Here is a 24,073-nt window from a genome sequence, read left to right on the forward strand (position 1 = left end):
GACTGACACAGTTTCAGTATTGCTATTTTGGAGAACACCAGTTTGCCCTGTTCTGATGTTGTGAAGAGGGTGATGTACTCCAGGGACAAGTTTTATGTAGATATAGCTTTGGTACATTTTTTTCCCCCCAAAGAGCTTGAAGTATACCTAAATTGTTACAGCAGTTGACTGGAATTCCTGGCCACTAGTTTCTGTCCCTAATTCTCACACTGACTCATTGGGTAACCTGGGGCAGGGCTCTCTTACCATTTCTGTGAAACTCACCTGTTAAGTGAGTATGATAATACTTACCTATCTCACAGGGCTGCTGTGAGAATTAATTAACATTTATGAAGTGCTTTGAGATTCTTAGATGGCACTATGATCCCACTCCTTTCTGTTTGGGAACATCAGGCCTAAATGGCACTGTGGCCAATTGGCCTGAATTAATGAATAAGGCCTGCTTGGCAGCCGGGGAGGGAGGGCAGGAACAGAGGAGCCTATACAAATGAAGTTGTGCCCTGCTCATATCACTCTGGAGTGTGTGTTATCCACTGGCCCAAAGGGCCTGTGGAGGGAAGGGCACATGGTGACCACAGTCCCTATTCTGTTGCCTATTGAGGGTCAGTTTATCCTCCTCAGAAATTGCCTTCATACAGCCTGTTGTGCCCATGGATTAGGATTTGTTTTTAAGTAAATGCAGGTGTTTAACAGTAAACTATTTTATTGAAGAAAGCAAGCACTGTATCTTGGCCATGTCAAGGCTTTTAAAGAAAGCTTTGGCCAGCAGCCTTCCCTAAGTGAGGCCTGCTCTTTGCTAAAAGAGTGAAAAGAGTTGCAAAAAGGCAGCATGGAGGATGATTGTTCACAGCTGGGGATGAAGGACCTCATGCCCTGCTCCCTTTACCATTCCACAGGAACACACTAGGTGTGTACTTTATTTGTATCCATTTTGGCCTTTAAAATAAATCTTGTAGTCTCTCCAGAGTGTGGACTTCCAGGATAAACACAATGTGTTATGCTTGGTGAAGGAGGCTGTCAGGGTTCCTTCCCCACTCTCTGAACTCTAGGGTACAGATGTGGGGACCTGCATGAAAGACCTCCTAAGCTTATTCTTACCAGCTTAGGTTAAAAACTTCCCCAAGGCATAAATTTTGCCTTATCATTGAACAGTACGCTGCCACCACCAAGCATTTTAAACAAAGAACAGGGAAAGAGCCCACTTGGAGATGTGTTTCCCCAAAATATCCCCCCAACCCCTACACCCCCTTTCTTGGGGAAGGCTTGATAATAATCCTCACCAATTTGTACAGGTGAACACAGACGCAATCCCTTGGATCTTGAGAAACAATGAAAAATCTTTCAGGTTCTTAAAAAAAGAATTTTAATTAAAGAAAAGGTAAAAGAATCATCTCTGTAAAATCAGGATGGAAAATACTTTACAGGGTATTCAAATTCAAAACACAGAGGATCCCCCTCTGTGGGAAACCTTAAAATCACAGAAAAGAGGAATAAACCTCCCTCTTAACACAGGGAAAATTCACATAAAACAAAAGATAACTAATCTGCTTTGCCTGGCTTACCTATACTGGTTGCAATATTGGAGACTTGGATTAGGATGGGTTGGAGAAGATGGATTTTTGTCTGCCCCCTCTCAGTCCCAAGAGAGAACAAACACGTAAACGAAGAGCAGAAACAAAAGCCTTTCCTCCCCGAAGATTTGAAAGTATCTTGTTCCCTTATTGGTCCTTTGGGTCAAGTGCCAGCCAGGATACCTGAGCTTCTTAACCCTTTACAGGTAACAGGCTGTTGCCTCTGGCCAGGATGGATTTTATAGCACTGTAGACAGAAAGGTGGTTACCCTTCCCTTTATATTTATGACAGAGGCTAAATATGGCTCAGATTATCTTTATGGCAGATTAGGCGAGTCTAAAATGATAATAAGTGACATGGTAATGGATTTATATGTCTAAAGTGCATTTTTTCCTGCTTGCCAATCCATCTCCTTTGTTTATGTATTTCACAATGTAATTATGCTCTCAAGGTTGCTAATTTTGTGCATAGTTTAAAAATATGACCATAGCTGGACTGGAACACTCAGGACTCTGGGGTTAGTGGTAGAGGCTTGCTTCTCTGTTCTTAATATAGTAAAACAGAATTTCCATACCCTGCAGGGTCTACTGTAGTGATCTCTTGTTGATATGAAATTAGCATTGCCTTTCCTCACAGGGACCGTGTCTTCACCATTCTTTTCTGACCCTGCTGCTATCTGATTACCCATAGGGTACAGACCTATGTGATAACAGGACTAAGGTAATGAATTGCTTGAGGCTTGAGGTGACAGATTGATTTGCAGTGATAATCTAATAGACAGGTGTGTTGACGCAGCCTGTTTCCAGTCCACCTCCACTGGAAAAGATCTGAGGAATTAAGTAGCATCAGAGACAGAGGAAGGGAGGATGCTATTAAGGTTGAGTGTTTGTCTTTCTAGTTCTTTAAGTTACATGGACACTCTGTTAGCTTGGGGGCAGCAGAAAGCGGAAGTTTAATCCATTTAGGAATGTATTTCTCTGCGGTCTTGGGAGGGAGCGAAAGAGAAACCAGTATTGTTTGGAGAGTAGAGCATTGCAGTGGGATCACATTCAGGGTACTTACTCCAGGGCTCTGCCTTGCTGTTTAATCCATCATTGCTGCATTGAGATACTAGCAGACAAAGATGGGTGTGGTGCCCACTAACCCATGCTGAGGAAACCAAAAGAAGGTGTATGATTGAGGGTATGTTCTTTGCCACGCTGGTTGAATGGATCTTGCATAATGAAAACGGAGGGAGTGGGACTTTCATAAAAACATGCCTAGAGGGTCATTTGGTTTTATTTTAATGTTAAAGGTTTGATTGTGTTTCGAGAGTGTGGTTTTAATTTGGATAAAGAGTTCAGTCTGTAAATCACGTGTTGGACTATTGATATAATTGAGCATTTAGCTCTTGCTGCTCTTTTCTTGTACATGAAAAGCCTTAAACTATGTGTTAAATTTCCATCTGACACACTTACCCCCAGAATATTTAAGCCTGTATGTTTGATGCACTAAAATTTTGTTGGCTGTACACATAAGATAGAACCCACAGATTCAAGAAGAGCGATATTTGCAAGTATATTGTTTGGGAAGCTAAAATTGCTTGGTTTTCCTCTCCCCTGCATCTTTCCACCCTACTCCATCCCAGCCAAATATAATAAAATACATTAAAAAGTTAAAAAATAATGTTCTGGCCAGATTCCAATTTGGGTAATTATGTTCTCTGCACCAAGACATCCCCTGCAGTTTCTGTTGGGTATGGTGGTATCCTCTTCCTGTCCTAAACTGTTGCACAGTATTGCTCTGTGCAGTAGTGTAAAAAACAAAACAACAACTGAAAAACCAGCCAAATTCCACCCCAGAAGTGGCTGCCATTTCAGCTGTGGGCAAAGGCCAAGATCTTCAAAAGTATTTAGGCAACTAACTCCCTAACTCGACTTTGAAGATCTGGGCCAAAGTGACTGCTGGGTCCAAACTTAGTCTCTATTCAACTCCTGTTGAGTCAATTGGAAATTTTACCTAAGTAAGGGCTGTTGGGTGAGTCCATAAAAATGTAGCCTGAAATATAATTTGTCATTACTTCAGATGAAATGTATTAGACAGATGGAACATCAATAGTAATAATAATAAATATGTCTATAGAACCTTTAAATTGAGGGTATTAAATAATTTTGGTAAAAAGTATTGGTGCTCCATTTTACAGAAGGGGTACACAGCGATTAAGATCCTTGTAAAAGATCACACAGCAGGTCACTGGCAATCAAATCCAAGCATAAAATCTGGAAGTTGTGGCTCCTTGTGCTCTAGTGATTAGTCCAGGGAACATCTCATTCAAATTTAGTTAGGTTTGCAATCTCCAACACTATTATCATGATAAAATATTTTTGTTTAAATAGGGCGGAAAAATTACCTCTGTAGGTAAAACTCTGTTTAAATTAAATGAGTATCATTATAGTCATTTCAGTAAATACCACACTAATTACAGTGCAATATTTTAAATAGAAATGCTATTTTGAAAGATGGAAAGTCTTCCTTACTACAACAGTAAAACTCTGCAGCTGCATGTTGTTCTCTGTTGTGGTCCAAAAAGGTGAGGTTTACATGGTTTATGGGATTTCTTATTCATCAGTTGCAAAACCTCATTAAAAGATAACAGCAATTTGATTTTGTTGCCTACAGATGGACACCAGACTTAGAAGTTGGTCTACAGTCAGTACTTTCATAGATTCTAGGGCTTGGAGGCAGTATCATGATCACCTTTTCTGACCTCCTTCATGATATGGGCCATTGAAAATCACCCAGTAATTTCTATATAAGCCCATAACTTCTATAGCATATCTTTTAGAAAAATATCCCGTCTTGATGTAAAGACTAATTATGGACCTAATCCAGTAAGGCGCTCTTAAGCGTGCATGCATGCAAGTAATCCTGCTGAACTGGGAACTGTTTATGCTTAAAGTTACATAAGTGCTTAAGTATTGTGCTGAATTGGGCCCATATTTATTTACAGAAAAGGGGTAATTTAGAGTAATATATTTAAAAACAAAATGGGGGGGGTTATGTTATAAATATACAGCAAACACACTTGGTTGTGGAAAATTGTGAAAATTCCACTTATCTGCCCACTGCTTGAAAATTTCCAGATGCCTTAAAATGCTCAGATTTATTACTTGAGTACAGGACTTTATTGATAGTTTTTGACCTGAAGTATTTTTAATAATATGAAACTATTATGTTTAGCAAGTGGAAAAAATCACTGGCTAAGCAGATGGCCAAGAAGGATTACAAACACTAATGTTACTATTTATTTATATTGCAATTTATACATAATATAAAGATCAACGGGAAATTTACTAATTGTGCCACAGCTCGTCTTTGTGAACACATGTCCCGGTTACGGCTACCCTCATTTTCCCTCCCTTGTTCCCTCCATTGTTTTTATTTTCCGCTTGTTGCATCTCGTTTGAAACTAGATCATAAGATCTTCCAGGAAGAGAGTCTCTCCTGCTGTGTGTTTGTACAGAACTCTGCGTAATGGGGACCCAATCTAGCTAAGGCCTCTGGAGGATGCTATCATAATACTAATAAAAATAATGAATACTTTCTCACTGTGCTGGGTGCTGTACAGACATAAAGAGCTAGACTGTTTGCAGCCCTTGCTTGGCCATGGAGCACTGGAAGAGATGCTTCCTATACATGCTTGCCTAAGGGTGATATGCAGTAACAGATGCTGTGCTTTGCTACCCCGTGGCTGAAAGGGGGCAGGAGGGTAGAAGGTGGTGGTACAACGGATGGAGCAGAGTGTCAAGAGGGATTGGGCCTACTAGAGGCACTAACTCTTCACTTGCCTTTTTTAGGGTTGTGCAGCCCTGCACTGTCCATATACTAGGCTGAACTTAAAAGCCACAGTCTAGCCCAAAGCAAGAAACAGTCCCCACCCCCAAGAGTTTAAAAACTAGATTATAAAGTGCAAAGCTGTGTATAATAACATGGTTAAATTCACCCTGATACAGATGGACAACACAGGCTTATGCAGCAATTTAAATTCTCAAAATAGAGCATAAGTGGGAGTTAAGAAGCCCGGGGCATAGGCCTTATGCTTGTACCTGGATGTGAATTTCACCCCGGTAGCAGAGGCTGTTTGAGGGAAACACAAGATTACATGAATCAGCTGTGTGTGTACAGGTTACTTGTATGTTTCACACCCTTAAATAAAGAATAAGGGGATAGCAGCAGCTTGTTACAGGACATTTACTTAATAGTTAAGATGCTGAATAGCTAATGAGAGCCCAAACCGTGTCTCAAATAGTGTGGGTACTGAACACCCACCACCATCGGGAACACAATTCCCCCTCCCAAACAAACACATTATTTTTAACTTAACTGTTACATCTCAACCTCTCCAGGACCTCTGCAATACCAATGGAATTTGTTTCAAATTGTTGGCTTTTTTGGCCTGGTGGTGAGTATGTTGCTCTACAGTATCACATAACACAAGGCCATCCTAGAACAGCTTCTGCCTAAACTTCAGTAACAGACTGTTCCTTCTGGGTTTGAAGAATGAGATGTTACCTCATTTTAATACGTAAACACAAATCCAGATTCTGTGGATAGGAAGTGTGACCTGGCTAGCTCCACCGTTATGTTTGTTGATTCATTGATGGAAGATTAAAATCATGCTTGAAAAAGACTCCAAAAATGTTCCCTTTTAACGTGAGCTACCTGCAGCTACTATTTTAAATGTAAATATTTCATAGTATTTTAGGGCCACTTATGTGCATGTTCTCTCCTGCTGGTAATTCTGTGAATTGTCATAAGTCCCGAGGCTTTGGAATTGTTTTCATTTTCCTGATCATGTGACTTTAATGTGATCTGAGAAACGAAAGTGCTGGTGACTTCTGGCCTGATTCTGCAATCCTTACTTGGGCCAATCTCTCATTGACTCCAGTGGAAGTCTTGGCTGAGTAAGAACTGCAAGATCAAGCTCTTAGGTCTTAAGTAATAGACTGACATACTTTCAAGTAGTAGACTTAGATTAGTATAACTAAATCAAAGCACTGAGATTGGAAAGGTTGAGTAGCTATGTGTGTCTCATTTAATTAGATTTCTTTTTTTTAAGGCCCTGGTCTCCTCAGTTCTTTCTTACTCAAGAAAAACTCTGAATAAATACTCACTTCTAAAATTAGAAGCATGTAAACTTTGCTGATCTCGCTGAGCTGTTGTTGCTTTTTGACTGTGATCCCTAGAAAGGTGATGCCATGTCCTTCAGGTGTCGATTACACACCTATTTATTATCTACACATGCCGCCTCCATCCATAAATAAAACAGGTGAGCAAATATTGGCAGATCACCCACACCCTCTGGGCATGCTATGCCTGTTGAAAGAAATGTCTGACTTTAAGAAACACTATGATGTTCATTTTAGAAAGCTCTCTATTCTGTATTTGTTATCAGGCTGCAGGTGTTCCTTTTCAGCAGATAATCCAGTGGCATCACTCCAGCCTTGTATCCAGCTGTTTCACTTTATTCCGAAGGCCCTCCTGTCTTCTATAATATTTCTACGGAAACTAAGATCCCTCTTTTGTGTTATGTCTTTTTCTCTCTCCTGTCTGTACCATAACTATTACAAAAAATTGTTGTGCAACCTTTCTTTCACTCCTTTGTGTATATGTTATCTACCTGAAGCCTGATTGTGTGACCGTGTTTACTTGCATGAGTAGACTCATTGACCTGACTCTCAGATTTAGCTTAGTCTTTCTTGATTAAATGGCACAGGCAGTTCAAAATGCTTTTCAGTGGGAAACAAGGGAATAGTTTGAATACTGAGCTCTCCAAGCCTTTGACAAACACATTTGTGATAGAAATGTAACTTTCAGCCTTTCTGAACGTTAATGGTATTAATAAAGGCTGATTTTTAGAGGTGGAAGGGTACAGACTGTACCACAGAAATATCATGAGTCCGAGGCGGTATTTATATGAAAGAATTGAACTGGTAGGATCGCGGTTGTGGAGGCTCAAACAGTGCAGTGTGCCCATTCTAGTCATCCTGTTTCTTTTGGTCACAGTTTTGCCCACACCGTTACTTACACTGTAGAACATAATTACACTTGCACCTTTATCAGACTGCCTTATCTTGCAGTTCCTATCAGTGCTCCTTGAAGCAGTGGCTTGTGGGAGATTTTGAAAGGCCTTCTGGGAGCCCAGTTGAATTGTGTGTGTGACGAGATCAAGCTCGTTAATTCCATGGGAAACTCGTATAAGTCCCCTGTGGCCATTTTCTTACAATTATCCAAAACCTCGGCCCCCTCACCCTCTCCCCCAACTTTCCCTGCAACTGACAAATTATTTCTCTGGAGTTTGCAAGTCACAGGAGCTTCAAGCACATTTATAAGCTTTACGGCCATTTTAAAAAGTATTTTCCCCCCAGTGGAGGCAGAGGCTGAACAGGTGAGCTGATGCCTTATTAGGGTCCCGGAATTCCCAAATGTAATGTGGTCCTTGTGGAGTGATAGCATTGCCTCCCTATGTGAGAATGCAATACCTTCAGGCACTGTTGAATTTTTGTCATTTCATATGCTGGAGTTGGGTAGAGTGCTGTGAAGCGTGCTCCCTTTATAGGCTGAAATATAGGCCCAGATTCTCAATCCTGCTGTCGTGCAAAAGCCTCAGAAGACTGGAGAGGACATGAACATGCCAGAAACCAGGCTGAGGCTGGGAAAACCATTGAAGGCTAGAGAGATGGTGGGATCTATAGCACATTATGCGTCAAGAGTAGCTTCAGATCTACAAGCAGATTGAGGTTGGGAAAGTTTTGGGAGGCTGGAGAGAGAACATGGGAGATGTGAGGCAGCAATAAAGGCTAAAGAAGCCGTGTAGAATAGCAGATGAACTGAGTTTGGAAAAGAATCAGAAGACTGGAGAAAGGCTATGGCCAGAAGTGGATAAGAGGATTTCTGGGTAAATATTTGATGAGGATAGCATAAAATGAGGGAGGCTATCAATTGAGTTTCAGTGTTGCTAGATTAAGCAGGGGTTTACAGCACAGTAGATTATTGATGGGAAAGATTGGTAACCGTGATTTTGGTTGTTTTTTCCCCCCCAGGCCGCTTGAAACTCATAAGGGGCCACATTTTCTGATGTGTCTTTATCCTACAGTTCTGCAAGGGTGTGATGTACTATTTCATTTTCTTGGGGAAGAACCTTTTAAAATGAATACCCTGCTTTTTGTAACAAGCTCTCTGAGGAGCGGAGAGCAGAATTCCGAGTGTACGAGCATGTTTGGCATCTTGGGAACACGCAGAAAGAGGAAAAACCTAAATGTGCTGAGGGTGCCTTATTTCTGTGAATCAGGAATAATTCTGCTGAAGGCAAATAGGGTTATACTGGTGCAAAACTAGTGTAAATGAGGTCACAAACAGCCCATAGTGTATGTTTTTTTCTACTTACTGATGAGGGTAAGAGAGCAAGGGCAAACTTCCTTGTTTAAAGATATTCCTATTATGATAACTGCATTTGGAAAAAGTTTGGATGCTGGAGTTTTGAGTCTTGTAGATTAATTATTTTTCTTGGTGGTGTGAGCAGGCATGATTATCAACCATTTATGGTCTGAAAATATCCTGCCTCTGTAAATTATTTGATGATAGTTTGTGTAATATATATTAACTTTTACTTGTATCTGGCTTACCTGTCCTGCAGATAGCTTTTCCACAACTCAGTTACCCTCTTCCCTGAACTTAAGACCACGCACCAGTATTTTAGCATTGATGCACGCCTGGTATCTGCTGCAGTTTTCCATATGAGATCATTTAGTTTTGCTTCTGTTTTGGTTATTACACCCGTGCCTCTTCAGTGCCATCCTTGCTGACCTGCTTCATTATCACTGTATGTGTATGAAAACCATATAAGTCCTCTGATAAGCTGAATGTTTTAAACGCTTCATTCCACCCACCCGATTTATCCAGGGCTTTGGCACAACTGCAGCCCTGCAGAGAGGGCAGATTGGGGTCACACATGGATTGCTTTTCCTGCAGCCTTTGCCCGTTTGAGAACATGAGGCACAAAAGTAAGAGAAAGGAGGAGCGCTTCAGTGGAAATGGAGAGAAGGGTGAGAACAGAAGCCACGTTCTCCCATTCAGTGAGAGAGAAAGAGAGAAACCAGAATTCGCATCCTATGAAGTGAGCTGTAGCTCACGAAAGCTTATGCTCAAATAAATTTGTTAGTCTCTAAGGTGCCACAAGTCCTCCTGTTCTTTTTGCAGAATTCACACAGTTTCCCAGAAGCTGGAGAGGGGCTTCGGAGGACCCCTTCCTTTCAGGTTTGAGACCAGCAAGTCATCCCTGTGAATCCTGCTGCTTGAATCCCTCCATTTCCTTCATCCTGCATCAGGCTTCAAACACCTTATCCTCATGCCAAGCCTCTGCCCCGCACTGCTGCTCATGCTGTCAGCGTAGTCATCTGCGACTAAACACATGCCTCTGCTGTACTATTTGCCAGCTCTTAAGGAACCCTGTGACGAATCATTTCCTCCAAAAATGTGAAATATGTTGAATAAATTATGTATTTCATATTATTATCAAACATGGATATTGCAGTATTGTCTAGAGGTGTTAGCTAGGTCTTGGCCCCATTGTGCAGTACAAATGTAGTAAATGGCAGTCCCTGCACTAAATCTTACCATCTAAAAGACCAGAGTTTTTATGTCCAGTAATGACCTCTGGAGACTGTAAGTACTGAGCATTGGTTCCGAATAAGAATGGCTGAGATGTCTGTTCAGGTTTAAGTTTCAGATAATGGTTTGGAATAGTAAGTGATATGAAGCTAAAGAAACACATTACCAGAAGGAAATATCAGATAATAGAAGGCATTTATGATTGTTGACTTTGAATGGTTCGTGCTTTCCTGGGGAATCATGACATTTCATATAAACATTCAGGGGATCTATGTTACACTTGAAGCATACACTTCTAATGAAACTCTGTATTCCCACTGATGCTGGAATTCACAAAGTGTAATTATCCTGCTTGTTAGACACCTTGGTTAAACTGAGCTAGCAGAACCTATGTAGAGTGTATGCTCTTAATGACCATACTTTCTTTTAAAGGATTGTAGTAGATTTTTAAAAGAAACTGTTGTAAAGCATATTTTTAATCCGATGTTTGAGGCAGTGTTGAGTAGTGCTCAGAGCACAGGCCTGAAAGTCAAGAGAACTAGATTTCCTTCCTACTGATTCTGTATGTAACTGCGAGCAAAACATTTAGGTTCTCCATGCCTCAGTATCTCCTCCAGTAATATCCACCTTTGTAAAATTATTTCAGAAATTCAGATGAGAGCAACACAGTTTTGCAAATTATTTTATTATTATATGTTGTAATATTTCATTATATTTCTATACACCCTGGAATATATTTATTTTCCTTAGTTGTCTCATAACTTCTTCAGTTACAGGTACTTTTCTCAATTATTTGCACAGGAGGGCTCTGCCTGATTAGCATTTAGAGTATAGTAGGTTTATTCTTCAGCCGTTGAACTCACTTTCTTTGTCTTTGGCTCATTCATGTGGGTACCATTACAGTTGTTTGAAGCAAATCCCTGATGACTTGCTGGTGTGTTGACCTGTACAGCTGCAGAGGGAAGAACTTTTCGAAAGAAATGATACTGTTTAAGCAGATAGAATGTCTTGCTTCCTTGTAGTTCAGCGGTGGGAGAAATGAAGGGCATGTGCTAAGCAAATCGTAGTTTTCCTTTGTACTGTAAGTAGCGCTGACAATTCTCAGGGCAAAAGTAATGAAAGACTGAAACATTTGTTCCTTAATATTGTGAATTTTTTTTATTACCCTAGTTACAGAATTTGAATCCAGCTTTCATACATCCTAAAGTTCAGATATTCAGATGTTGATACCTCTAGATACCTACCTCTAGTTGATATGTTGCATGTCCAAAATTTTCTTCCTCCGTGTGGCAGTTCTTCCATACTGCTATGGGGATGGAGTAAAGTGGGAAAACTCCCTCACTCACTTGAATGAATTCTCTGAACCCTCAGAGAACACTTTAGTGGCCTAAAGGTGCAGAGTTTCCAGGTTGCTTTAACTATGTTTGAACAGCTTGCAGCAGGAGAAAAGGTGTTCACTGAAAAAAAATAGGAGAGGAAAAGTGAAAATACTAATTGCCAAAAACAACATAGAAGTTCTATGAAATCCGAGTGAAAGAAGGCGCGAGAACTTTTTTGTAATACTTTCAACCTGTATGAGAGCTTCAATATAAAATTCCAGGCGAACGTAGCTGTTGAGGCCCTTTGGGATCGTAGAACATCATGATGACTGCCTGTACTGCTGTGTTTGTGTTTCTTGGAGATTAAGAGCTGGCAAATATGAATGACATATCTTTTTACAAGCATTTTATTTTATGTGAAACCCCATCTTCCCTGAAGGGAAGCAAGCTTTTCTTACTTGTTTTAAAGTTTTGCAAGTAATTGGCTTATTCCTATGTTTAGAGAGAACTGTTTGTAACAAGCTGTTTATTTGGGTCTTTGTTAGTGAGGCTACTCTAAGAATAAAGTGCTAATCAATGAGAATAAGAATATTTGGCTGATGATGACATTTTACGGTTAATGACATAGGTGTTGCTGAACTGGGGGTCATGATTTTCTTGAATACAAATAAGGAACAACAAATATAATAAAATATGATATTTGGATAGTAACACAGGCTGTTCTTGTGAGTCATTCCTTCTTATTTGGAACAAGTGCAGCAGCTTCCGCTGAATAGCAACCCAGATATTAACAACTTCTGGGGAATGGTAACATTTATCTGGGAACCAATCCTGTCCCATTGATTTTTTAATCATAATGGGATTTGGATAGTGGTAACAGCATGCCGGTTATTAGCAACAATTTTTGGAAGAAAGGTTCTACCTGAAGGCAGGTTTGAAAGGCTGCAGCCCTAGAAGAAAATGGTGAGGGGTGCTGAGCACCCCGTGAAGGCAGGTTTGTGTAGCTGCACCCAGGGAAGAAAGTGCTGGGACCTGTCTTGGTTTATGACCAAGTGCAGCCCCTCCCTGCAGCTGGTGGTCAGCCCATCCCAGTGCTTCCTTCTGGGGCTGCAGCCCTGCAAACTGGCCTGTGTGCAGGGACTGCACAGGAGGTAAGGGGTGGCGAGATGGGAGGGGAAGCTGTGGTGGGCTACAGGAAAGGAAGCACTGGGATGTGCTGAGCCCTAATGCTTGGAGAGGTTATTGTGAGCCCCCAGCGCCCCTGCTCCCAGTGGAAAGCCCTGGCATCCAGGCTGCATCCTCCCTGCAGGCAGATTTGCAAGGCTGCAGCCAGGGAAGGCACGTCTCAGCACTTCCTTCCCTGTCTGCCGCTTCTCGAACCTGCCTTCCTCCTATTAGCAACTGCCAGATAACAGCAGCTTTTTGCTGGTATCCGAGCCGAGGGGCTGCTAATAAACAGAATCCACTGTAAACTGTTCCTTTTTTTTACAACATTCAGATGGTTTAGATCTTGTGTGCTTCTTATTTTAACGTTTCGATCTAACTCTGGTGTTTATGAATAGTTCTGAATTATGGAACATACTTAGGACTCTGAAATGGACGTATAAGCCAAGTCATTACCATCTGATAGCTCTTCAGTGGCCTATATGAAAGAAGTTCATGGCCTTCATCCAGTTCCTAATAAACTTTTGTCCCTCTTGCCAAAAGCACTATGAAAATAGGCTCTAACTGCTGCTCTTGATGGCGTTATCGTATCAAATGCACAAACATAAGCAAAAGGCTATGTCAGGGTTTAGTGGGGGAGGTTGGCACTCCTGGTATGGATGCGTTACCTGTATTGTGAACAAATAAAGGTCTCCAGAGTTGTTTAATTGGATGCCAAACGTAGCAATACTAAAATGGAGTGCTGATGATTCAAATAGTGTTTATCCTGAGCACTGCTGTTTTAAAGAACTTTATTTATTTACCAGAGATGGGGGAGGGAGGGAGGAAGGGAGAAATACTGGAAATGTAATGAGAGAACCTCAAAAACCGCAATTTTTTGCAGTTCCTTCCAAATTTTCAAAATTAGTTCAATTGTATCAAAATTGTGTGATGATTAGCCTATTTTCACTCAAAAATAAGCCAGTTGTTGAATATAAAAATTTTTGAAAGCGGAAATATATTTTGGATAAGGATAAATTCATTTTAAAAAAAAAACCTTGTATTTTAGTTTGTACAGTGCAGACCAATTGGGGTCCCAATCTTAGTTTGATCTCTGGACACTTCTTTCATACAGATTATTGTTAGTAGTAGTAAAGATTGTAAACGGAAGACATTTTTCTCCTTCTCAGTTCTCAGACTCTCAGTAGCATGCTGACACTGAAATGTAGAAGGGATGCTGCTGCTGGCTCGTCACTGGCCTTCATGGTGTGTTATCACAGTGGCTGCCCCTAGTGCCAACATTTGGGGGCACCAAATCTTGGTGTTTTTGTTTATTTGCTTGTACCTTTTGGGTGGGGAGGGAGCACCGAAAAAGTTTTCTATCCTGGATAGGATAGTTTTGGCTGGACGTATTCCTGGAGGTTTCATCGCATGACATAATCTTTAATTAAAGATTAATCTTTAATTCCTGGAGACTCCAGGACAATGCAGGAGGGCTGGCAACCCTAGTCCTGGAGTCACAACATCTAGATCTGGCCCTGTTGTCGCCAGCTACTAAATGTATATTATGGGTTTGTTCCTGCTTCCGCTGAGGTCAATGGGAGTTTTGATGTTGACTTCAGTGCAAGGAGAATTGGGCAGTTTGTGGGAACAGCAAAAACTTGCCTACGCCTATTTTTGAAGAATGTTGTGTTTGGTCCATGGCTTAAAAGAACAGATACATCTTTCAACCCACCCTCCAAATCATAATTACCACTATATTAGTCCACTCCATTTGCAGAGAAAGCAGTGCAAGGCTTATGCAACATTCAGGTTCTGCTTAAACCCTCAACATAGGGCCTAAATGGTGTATAAGTTTTAAGCTGGTCTTTTCTGCCCAGGAGTAAATTTCTCACTGAACATAGATATTAAGTCTACACATCATACTGGCTGGCTATTTTTTCTTTTTACCCCTTACGTTTTTGCCCTCATCAAATTCACCCATTTTATTGACATCTGTAAAAAGGGTTCCACTTTTTGCATTTTGTGTTCCAGAGGTTGCAAAACATTTTACTCATCCGTCTTCTCTGAATTCTGGAAGAATGTTCACGTTGCAACCAGAGAGTGATCTGTCCTGTGATGAAGAAAGCCTTCCTATCATGGAAACACCATTCCCAACAGAAACCTGCAATGAATCTTTTTCTGACAAAACATGGCATCGTGGCTGATAGACAATAAGTATGAAATCAGCCCTCTGCTGCATTGTGTGTTTGGGGACTGTGCGGGAGAAAAAACATATTCTTTTACAGAAAGAAGAGGGTGTGGTGTATTAGGGAATATCATATTTGTACAAAAAAGCTGGGCACATTCTTTGAGCTTGGCTTTCTGCTCTTGAGGGTGGGGGAAACACAGTGAGAGAAAAACATTCCTGGAGGGGATTAATTTTGAGGTGACTCAAATAGACACTTTGATCCCTTCCATCTGCAGGTGGCATGTTTTAACTTGTTAATATATGGATAGCAAATTCCCTTTTGCCTTTTATGTTTGGAAAATTGCTCATAGCCCACACATGGCTATGTAATTGGGAGAGATTGTTCATTCTTGCCTGCAGGAAGGCATTTCTCTGTCTGCTGAGCTTGAGTTCCAAAGCAGAGAGGAAAATGCTGTCAGAGAAAGAGCAGCAGAATTCCTGGTCTGTCCATGGGTTCACTATAAAATGGCCATTGAAAGATGTTCATTGCATTCAGGGTGCTATGTGTTCTGTGGTATGTGGGACATCGATTCTGCAGTAAGCCCCTCCCCTCTAGCTCCCAACTGAAACTGGTGCAGTATTCTATATAATAGTAACATTTTGATAGCTTTGAGTACATTCGGACAGGTGTTTTTTCAATGAATTATATGCACAGAAAATAAAATGATTTATATCTTGTGTTATTTAGCTTGGTTTTAAACTCAGTGCAAGTCTCAACTGTGGAGTGGTTTTCTTTCTTTCTTTCTTTTTTTTTTTTTTGCAGTACAAATAATAATGAGAATACATATTGCATTGAAAAATGATGTGAGATTGCATGGGTTCATAGAATCATAGAATCATAGAATATCAGGGTTGGAAGGGACCCCAGAAGGTCATCTAGTCCAACCCCCTGCTCGAAGCAGGACCAATTCCCAGTTAAATCATCCCAGCCAGGGCTTTGTCAAGCCTGACCTTAAAAACCTCTAAGGAAGGAGATTCTAGGTAACGCATTCCAGTGTTTCACCACCCTCTTAGTGAAAAAGTTTTTCCTAATATCCAATCTAAACCTCCCCCAGTTCCTGTGAGATGCTTTGAAGTCACTGAATGCTCAGCATCTTTGAGAATCAGTCATTTTATTTAGGTGCCTAACTTTAGGTACTTACCTTTGAAATATTTAGCTTAAACCCACCTGTGTCTCAATTTCTTCATCTGGTCTTTTAAGGGTTTTGAAATTTGTGGATGACAAGCATATTATATTCCTCTTCCTCCAAACGGGTTGTGTGTCAAGCAGGTGTTTGAACCAGAATTCACTAAAATTATCCGATGAAACAGGTAGAGCTCCTTGAATGCTGGAATTTCTTGGCTTTGGAATTTACCACAGTATTGTGCTTCAGAATTTGTATCATACAGGCATGTTAGTAGCTCTCAGGTACTGCAGATTTTGATTGATATTTTTTCTTAGTGCTTCCTTCAGAAAGGCTTAGCTGTGTGCATTATTTTCTATATCTCGAAATTATGTTCATGTACAACATGCCACAATGGAAAATTGGTAAGCCTGTTTATTTACTGTATGTTAAACTATGGACATTTGATGCTGAAGATGTTAAACAGCAGAATTTAATGACTGGCACTCCACATTTCTGTTACCCTAACTGATTCCAGAACAGGTTATCAGGAAGAAATTAAAGTACCTCAGTTTTTAAAATGAGTAAGTTTTCTTTTACTGTGGTCTCAGTCAAATACTTTCTGTGTTGCTTATAAATTTCAGCTGTGGTAGTTGATGGGCTTTTGTTTTGAATGTTGCAACTATCTCCTTGGGTATTAAAAGTCCCTTAGAACTTTTAATGAGCATTGCTGTGCTAGGCCAAGTATCCTGGCCATATTCCAGCATGAATAATTTCATTCTAGCTATCTCAACACCCCCTGTAGTTTTACTCAGATACGGCATTGTTCCCTTCCCCCTCTACTAAAAGCAGGTGTGGAGAGTTGCTGGTTCAATATGGCTACCAGATTTGCACTTCACGTTATACATCTGTGGGTGGGATGAACTGATTTCTGTAGAGCATTGACTTTATTTCAGAAGAAAAAGAAGATAATGGTGGCTGCTCTGCCAGGGTGTGGTGCACATGGGCACAAGGAAACATCCATCCTCCAAGCCATTTTAAGAGAGAGACTCACTACAGATGTTTAACCCATGCTACCACAGTGTGGCTGTTTGTCACCCTCTAGTGGATGAACCTCTGATAGAGGTTTATGAGTCAGCTATTGCTTCTGAATATTGGACCTGGTTCCTTTACCCAAGTACTAGAGGTTCGTGCTTTTCAACCTGGAGATGCTGGGTCATTCCCCATAGATGGCTTGGCATCATTATAAAATGTTGGGAACCACTGATTTAATGAGTTACAAGGGATAATTGTTATTTAGTTAACTTGCATTAGTATGTTCTGTGGGACTTGGCAATTGCTGCTCTGTACTCACACGGTAGATGTTGACAGCTGAAGAAAGTCCAATGGGCTAAGAGAAGTCATACATACCTTGCTTAACTATTCTATAAAACAGTTACCAATTGATATGAAGCTGAAATACAACTGTATATTTTCAGCTTTTGTGGGTTTTTTAAAGGACACGTGTAGGCTTTATTGCATTCTTTACAGGTAAAAGGACTTGGGTCCCAACATTTCCCTTTCAGTGATGCTTGGGCTGCTGAAGATTCATATGAAGCAATTATTAAAAACAATAACAATAAAACTCTATTAGAGGGCTAGGTTATCAGCTGCTCCCTTTCAACTTGTGTCTGCAAAAATGCCTGTTTTCTCATACATGTTCCACAGATTTGTTAAGGTATTTAGGCATTGCTGGGTTCAACATAGCAGCATCCTAAGTGAGTTAGGCTCCTAAGTCTCATTTTCAAAAGTGGCATAGGCATTTAGGAGCCTAAATCCCATTGACTGTCAAAATATGGGCCATAACCACCTGTATCTACTAAAGTGGGGTTTGTGAGAACAAATTTACAACAGATGTAAATATATGATTCTTATAATGCAAAACCAAATACACATCCTCCTGAGATGACATATGTATGGCATTTACCTTCTCTTAGAAAAAGTAAATTGTTGGATTTAAACAGGTTGAGAGTGTAGAAAATTATAACATTAGGTTAGATGACAAGTAAACCTTGCATAGATTATATGGCAAGATGCTGACTGTAAAATTAGTTTTTAAAGGCATCCAGATATAGTATAAACTATGGCTACAATAAATAACATGAAATAGAAAGACAGGAGTAAATTATAGGGTAATGTTTACAAAAGGAATAGTCCTGCTAAGGGGAAATTGTCCGTGAAAAATGCGTAAGGTATCTTGCTCACATAAGATCAGAATTACTGAAGAAGATAGGTTCCAAGAGTCAAAGCCTTGTTCACATAAATAGTTGCAGTGTACTCAGTGGGACATCTCACGTAAGAAAAATGAGCAGGATCTGACCCATTGCCATTTAAAAGACTCATAATTTCTGACCAAAGATATGGGACAGTTGAACACAGGCAAGAGCTGATAAAGAGCAGAGTAATAGCTAATACCTCTTAATACTCTGTAAGCCCTTATTTAGGAATGATTGTTTTATATTGACTATGAGCCATGGTATGTCATAACGACACTTTAGCTTAATCTTAAAACAAGCCAGCAATCGTTTGCACATGCAACGAGGATGAATGTGCACGCAGAGCTTCAGTGCCTATTTTTGTAAATTTGGCTGTAAAGGACATCTATCATATATGTTTGTTGAGTTGTAGCCATGTTGGTTCCAGGATATCAGAAAGACAAGGTGGGTGAGGTAATATCTTTTATTGGACCAACTTCTGTTGGTGAGAGAGACGAGCATTTGGTCTAACACAGAGGTCTTCTCCAATGTGTAAGGATGTAGATTATTACATATAGGGTGGGATCAATTAATGAGACTGTATTAAAAACAGTATGAGACTTCCAAAAAACCTCTTGTGCTTATTGCCTTGCTAATGAAGCAACCCATTTTTGATCAAATGTATGGGATCAAAATTTCTGTATAAACACACCAAAATAAATCTGCAAAGAAAGAATTTTCTAGGAAGTTACACTTTGGTAAAGGCGCCAAAGACACAAGTAAAAATAGAAACTGAAAACTGTAATTAATAATATCTGCCAGAAGCCTTTCTGATGCAGCAAGGATTTTTCCAGAGCACGTTAGCCGGTATTGTGAGAGACAGTTTGGGGAGACTGCGTGGGGCTTACTTAAGGTATACCTATATGGCTGTCAAGGGGTTAAATATTATTTCTTAAATGCCGTGTAGTAATGAATAGAAGGAAAGCTTTCCTAATTGTAGTGAAGTATTTTTGGAATTTGCCCAGTCAGTTGGTAATATTTCACTAATTAAAGGAACCCTTTGTTTAAACCAGGCTGACAAGAGTTCGTCTGGAGGATTGGCTGTTGGACAAGCTGAGGTATGTTCATTCTTCAGCAAATCAACCCATTTTATGAAATGACCTTTCTGAAGTAATGCTTTTAACTTAGAAGAATGTAATCACATCTGTGAATTCCTTATGGTTTCTGTGCTGCTGTGGGTTGCAGGCTGTAAAATGTTTCACTCTATTTTACTGCCCCTGAGTCCTGTGTGTAATGAAAATGAACCAAATAAAAGAAATATAGGCACAAGTATCTTTATGACTGGAAGGTATGTAGAGTGATTGGATAGCAAAATGCATGGATTGTAAATGTTTGCAGAGGGAATGTTTGCAAGCTGGATGGGCAGGGCATGTATTGGTTTCCTACTGAGACCAAAATGACTATGCCCATCTGGAACACTCACGTCCTAGGGGGCCATGCACAATGTGGCTGTGGTTTGGTGAACAAAGGTCACCCCATGCCAGACTACCTCCATGCTTGGGAACTGTGGATCTTTTTTGAGGGTACTACATTCATTTGCAGAGATAGTTTGGGGCAATGTAAATAAAATTAAAAATTGTAAAAGCTTTATACTGCTGATTAATGGTAATGTACAGAATTAAAGGCTGCTATATATTAATGCTATTTTCTAAACTTTAGACATAAACATGCTTGAAGAAATACATGCAGTATCATATATACCATTGACACAGTGTGGTATATTTGCTGAATTCAGTTGTTTACTTTGTTCAGTGGGTTCCTGCTTGTGAAGAATCCCAGTTTGCAAGATCAAGGAAAGAATAAAACTGCTGACTGATTTCTCGTTTCTGTCCAAAATACTTTGTATACTTTTTTCCTGCCAATGCATACAGCTGACTCAGTGTTTCTCTTAACAACTTATTAGGTCATGACTTAGTAGCTTTCTCTTGTAACCGTTTTTCTTCGTTACAGAGATAGGGTCAAGAGTTAGGAAGGCAATTTTTTTTATTGCCAGTAATAGCATTTTAACACTTATATATCAGTTTCCATCTCCAAAACATTTTAAAAAATCAGTTAATTAATCCTCAGCAGTCTTATGAGATGGGGAAATACACTGGACACAATTCAAAAGTTCATTCTTGTTTTGAGGTATTACTAATTCCAGCAATATTTCTGACATTTAACAAGGAATGCTGCTGGAACCATGAACCCAACTTTGAAACTGAAATGAAATTTGGAGTACACCCATTCTAAGCACATCAATGTGCAATCTAAGCCAACTCTCATAATTTTATTGTGACTTTCACATTATATCCTTCTTTCTTTTTTCTTTCTTTTTTGAAGTAAGTTTCTAGCCCTCAGGGTTGTGGAGGCAGTCATGACTCCTAACAATTCAAAACTCAGAACCCAAAATGTAGCATTCTTTAAAATCTCATGATTTTTAAGCCAGTCTCCTTATTTTTGGGGGTCCTAATTTCATCATGGCATCTGAATGTAGAAGACTGAGGGGAGACATTTTTTCTCCAGAGATCTTAATAAATAGCAAAAGTTTCCTCTCCATTTACCTTGCTATTTGATATTTGTCAGGTCTCCAGGCTGGACTATATAAAACATTATATCAGCAGTTCTCAAACTGTGGGTCGCGACACCAAAGTGGGTTGCAAACCTGTTTTAATGGGGTCACAGGGCTGGCATTAGACTTGCTGGGGCCCTGGGCCAAAGCATGATCCCCATGACCCAGCGCTGAAGCCAAAGCCCAAGCTCCACCACCTGGAGCAGCGGGACTCGGTGAACTCAGGCTTCGGTCCCCCTTCCTGGGGCTGTGTAGTAGTTTTTGTTGTCAGACGGGGGTCACGGTGCAATGAAGTTTGAGGACCCCTGCATTAGATCAACCCAGGCATTTAATCATTTAAGAAACTATTTGATTTGCAGCAACTTGGTTGTAAGTATTTTGGGCTTCCTTGGAATCAGAGAAGGCAATGTATGCTGGGACATCTTTGGCTTGAGAGAACCTCGGAGCATGTTTAATTCCAACAGAGATGCTACTCAATGCCCAAGATGAAGAGTTCCAGAGCTGAGACCTTCTATTTTCGTAATGTGACCCCATCAAAAGTAGTTGGTTTTGATGGGGGAGAACGAGCAACAGTCTATGGAGCATGTTGGTAGGTAGCATGAAAAAGTTGGGTTATAAAGAGTTTTTTGGGGTTGAAAAATATGGAATTGGGGACCCTGTGGGGGAAGTAGTAGTGTGTTGCACAGGGAGGAGGAGTTGGAAGTCTCAGGAATGGAAGGATGAAGTGAGGAGGAAACGGAAGGATCTGGTTGGGTTGGGAAGGAGGAAGGTGAGAGGAAGAAGGAGAAAGCAAAGAGACCTTGAACTTCCATAGTCCCTTTGATCCTAGAATTTCAGCACTTAACAAACATTAATTCATCCTCACAACAGTCCCTGTGAAGTAGCTGAGTATGATTATTCATTTGACAGAAGGGGAAACTGAGACACAGTTTGTTTCAGTTTTTTTCCTTTTTAATTATCTGAAAAAAAAGTTGCATTTCATGTGTTTGTGGTGTGATTTTTTCACACCAAATATGTGCTCAGTTGGTAAACAGATGTTTTTTCCTAACCCTTCCGATTCTACCTGTGATCTGAAAGTAAGATTTCAGGATAAAACCCTCAGGGATTTTCTTTCTGACTTGTGCATCATCACCAGCAAGCTGGGTCCAGCTGAGGTGTATAAGTATAGTTAGAATGAAGTTAAGTTACACGACTCTGTAATCTGAGTTAAACATGCTGCATTTGAAAATGTGCAGCGAATTTGATCTGTTTCTTCAGTGCTGAGTTTAATGAAGTTAAATTCTGGATTTACACTGATGGGCGGAGTGTGAACTGCTGGCTGGGGGGAGGCTAGCTCCCAGTCCCGCATCTTCTGCCTGAGGCATGCCCCCCCCAAACAGGGCTGGAGCCCAGAGCCCCCCCACCGCGGCTGCTGGCCTCCGCCCCAGGCTAGCGCCCCCATCCCTGGAGCGCCAGGAGTGCGGGCGGCGCAGCCCCAACCCCCCAAGCCCGGGAGCGCCGGTGGCACAGCCCTAGCCCCAGAGCGCCAGGAGTGTGGGCGCTGCGGCCACAGCCCCCTCAGCCACGGAGCATCGGGAGGGAAGACAGCGTGGCCGAAGGCTCCTCAGCCCCAGAGTGGCTGGGAGGGCGGGTGGCACAGCCCCAGCACTGGCAGGTCGGGCGGCATGGCCCCAAAACCCCCAGCCCCGGAGTGCCAGCAGTCAGAGGTGGCGCAGCCTGGAGACACAGAGCGGGAAGCAGGAGGGGGAGTCTGGGGGCAGAGCATGGGCGAGGCCCACTTCTGGCTGTTTGGGGAGGTACCGCCTTCCCCAGCCTATGATACCTGCTGCCCATGTTTACATTGATGAAACTCATGGGAGACTTTGGCTCTTAGTTAATAAGTGTGTTGATGATGGGCAGTCCAGAATAGAATCCAGCTCTCCTGTAGCTGTGTTGGCTTCACAGAGATAACAGAAGCTAATTAAGTATTTAAAATCATCTTTTTGTCACAAAGTGAGCAGGTGTGGTTGACAACAAGCAGGGAGCAGATTGGTTGAGTAAGGAGGTGCTATTTTCATGTAATCTCTTTTCTGAAAATAATCACAGTTTAACACACTTGCCTGGGTCACAGAGAGCAAGGGATGTATCGACAGAGCAAGGGACGTATAATCATTTTATACATCGTGTCTGATTTCTGTTTCCAGAAATGCATTAGACCCTTGGCTTAAGCATGAAGATCACATTCAACTCTCTTGCATTATCTTGGCTCATTCAAAAAGCTGGCAGGGAAGGACTCAAGTGTGTAGGCCTCAGGCTAGTAGAAGCTGTTGCTTTCGTGGATGAGTTGGAGCAGACAGCCCCAATTATCAGCATTCTCTGCTAGTCAGCCAGAGAACAGATTTGATGTCATCTGTGAAGACAGCTGTTTTTCTGCCTCCTCTGCTAGAGGAAAGGGGTAGGAAGGGAGTGGCTATTAATAAGGGAGGTGGAGTTCATTATGAGAGAAGAGGGAAGGCATTATCCCACCTCTCCAATATACTTAGTGACTTTTGTAAATGGATATTGTTAAGGGTGGCAAGGAGGCAACTGAGTGTGATTCAAAAAAACCTGTTTCAAACAATCCAAGGGTTTTGGCTATAAAAAGTTGATGATGAATAGAACTAAATACAATTTGATGGCTGTCCTGATGCAGACATGTTGTTTACTATAACTCAGCATGCTTCACCAATCAATTATCTAATCCCCTGGGAGTACAGAGAAAGCATTAGATCATATACCTCAGCTGAACATTATCTAATGCATTAAATTTAGTATGAGAGCCCTCTGCAGCTTAAAGGCAGAAGCTGAATTCTCACATGACCAGGGCTCAGCCTTGCTCATGCTTCACTATAGTCATGTTCCACTGAAACAGCTTGGGCTACACTGCTCTGCCATGAGGAGTGCCACTGCCAGGGCCTGAACAGCTTGTGCTAATTCTGCCAGTGTTCAAATGGCAGGGATGCTAGACCTACTAATCTGAGAAAAGGAAGGAGCACAGAGATCAGAATAAGAGGCTTCTTTTCCTGGTTGTTGCAGTGCATGGCAAGTCTGCTGCCACCAAGCTAATACTGATCCCCTGCGAACATTTTAAAAATTGATGCGAGTTGTAGCAATTTTGTTGGAAAAACAATATTTTGAACCATAAACACTTGGTTTTGTCATTTTGTGTGTTTATGGATTTCAATAGAAATGTA

The 24,073-nt window shown here is 41.0% G+C and overlaps 1 protein-coding gene across 3 annotated transcripts in view; it reads left to right on the forward strand.

The window, feature by feature from the left end:
* TNS3 (tensin 3) overlaps positions 1-24,073 on the forward strand; it is a 352,619-nt gene that overhangs the window by 41,598 nt on the left and 286,948 nt on the right. For all 3 annotated transcript variants that reach the window (XM_073332748.1, XM_073332750.1, XM_073332751.1), the window contains exon 2: positions 19,324-19,368. In XM_073332748.1, coding sequence (XP_073188849.1) covers positions 19,324-19,368 — 45 coding nt within the window. The remainder of the gene's footprint in view (positions 1-19,323; positions 19,369-24,073) is intronic.

This window comes from Lepidochelys kempii, chromosome 2 (assembly GCF_965140265.1).
Source record: "Lepidochelys kempii isolate rLepKem1 chromosome 2, rLepKem1.hap2, whole genome shotgun sequence".
In the NCBI taxonomy this organism is placed as follows: Eukaryota; Metazoa; Chordata; order Testudines; family Cheloniidae; genus Lepidochelys; species Lepidochelys kempii.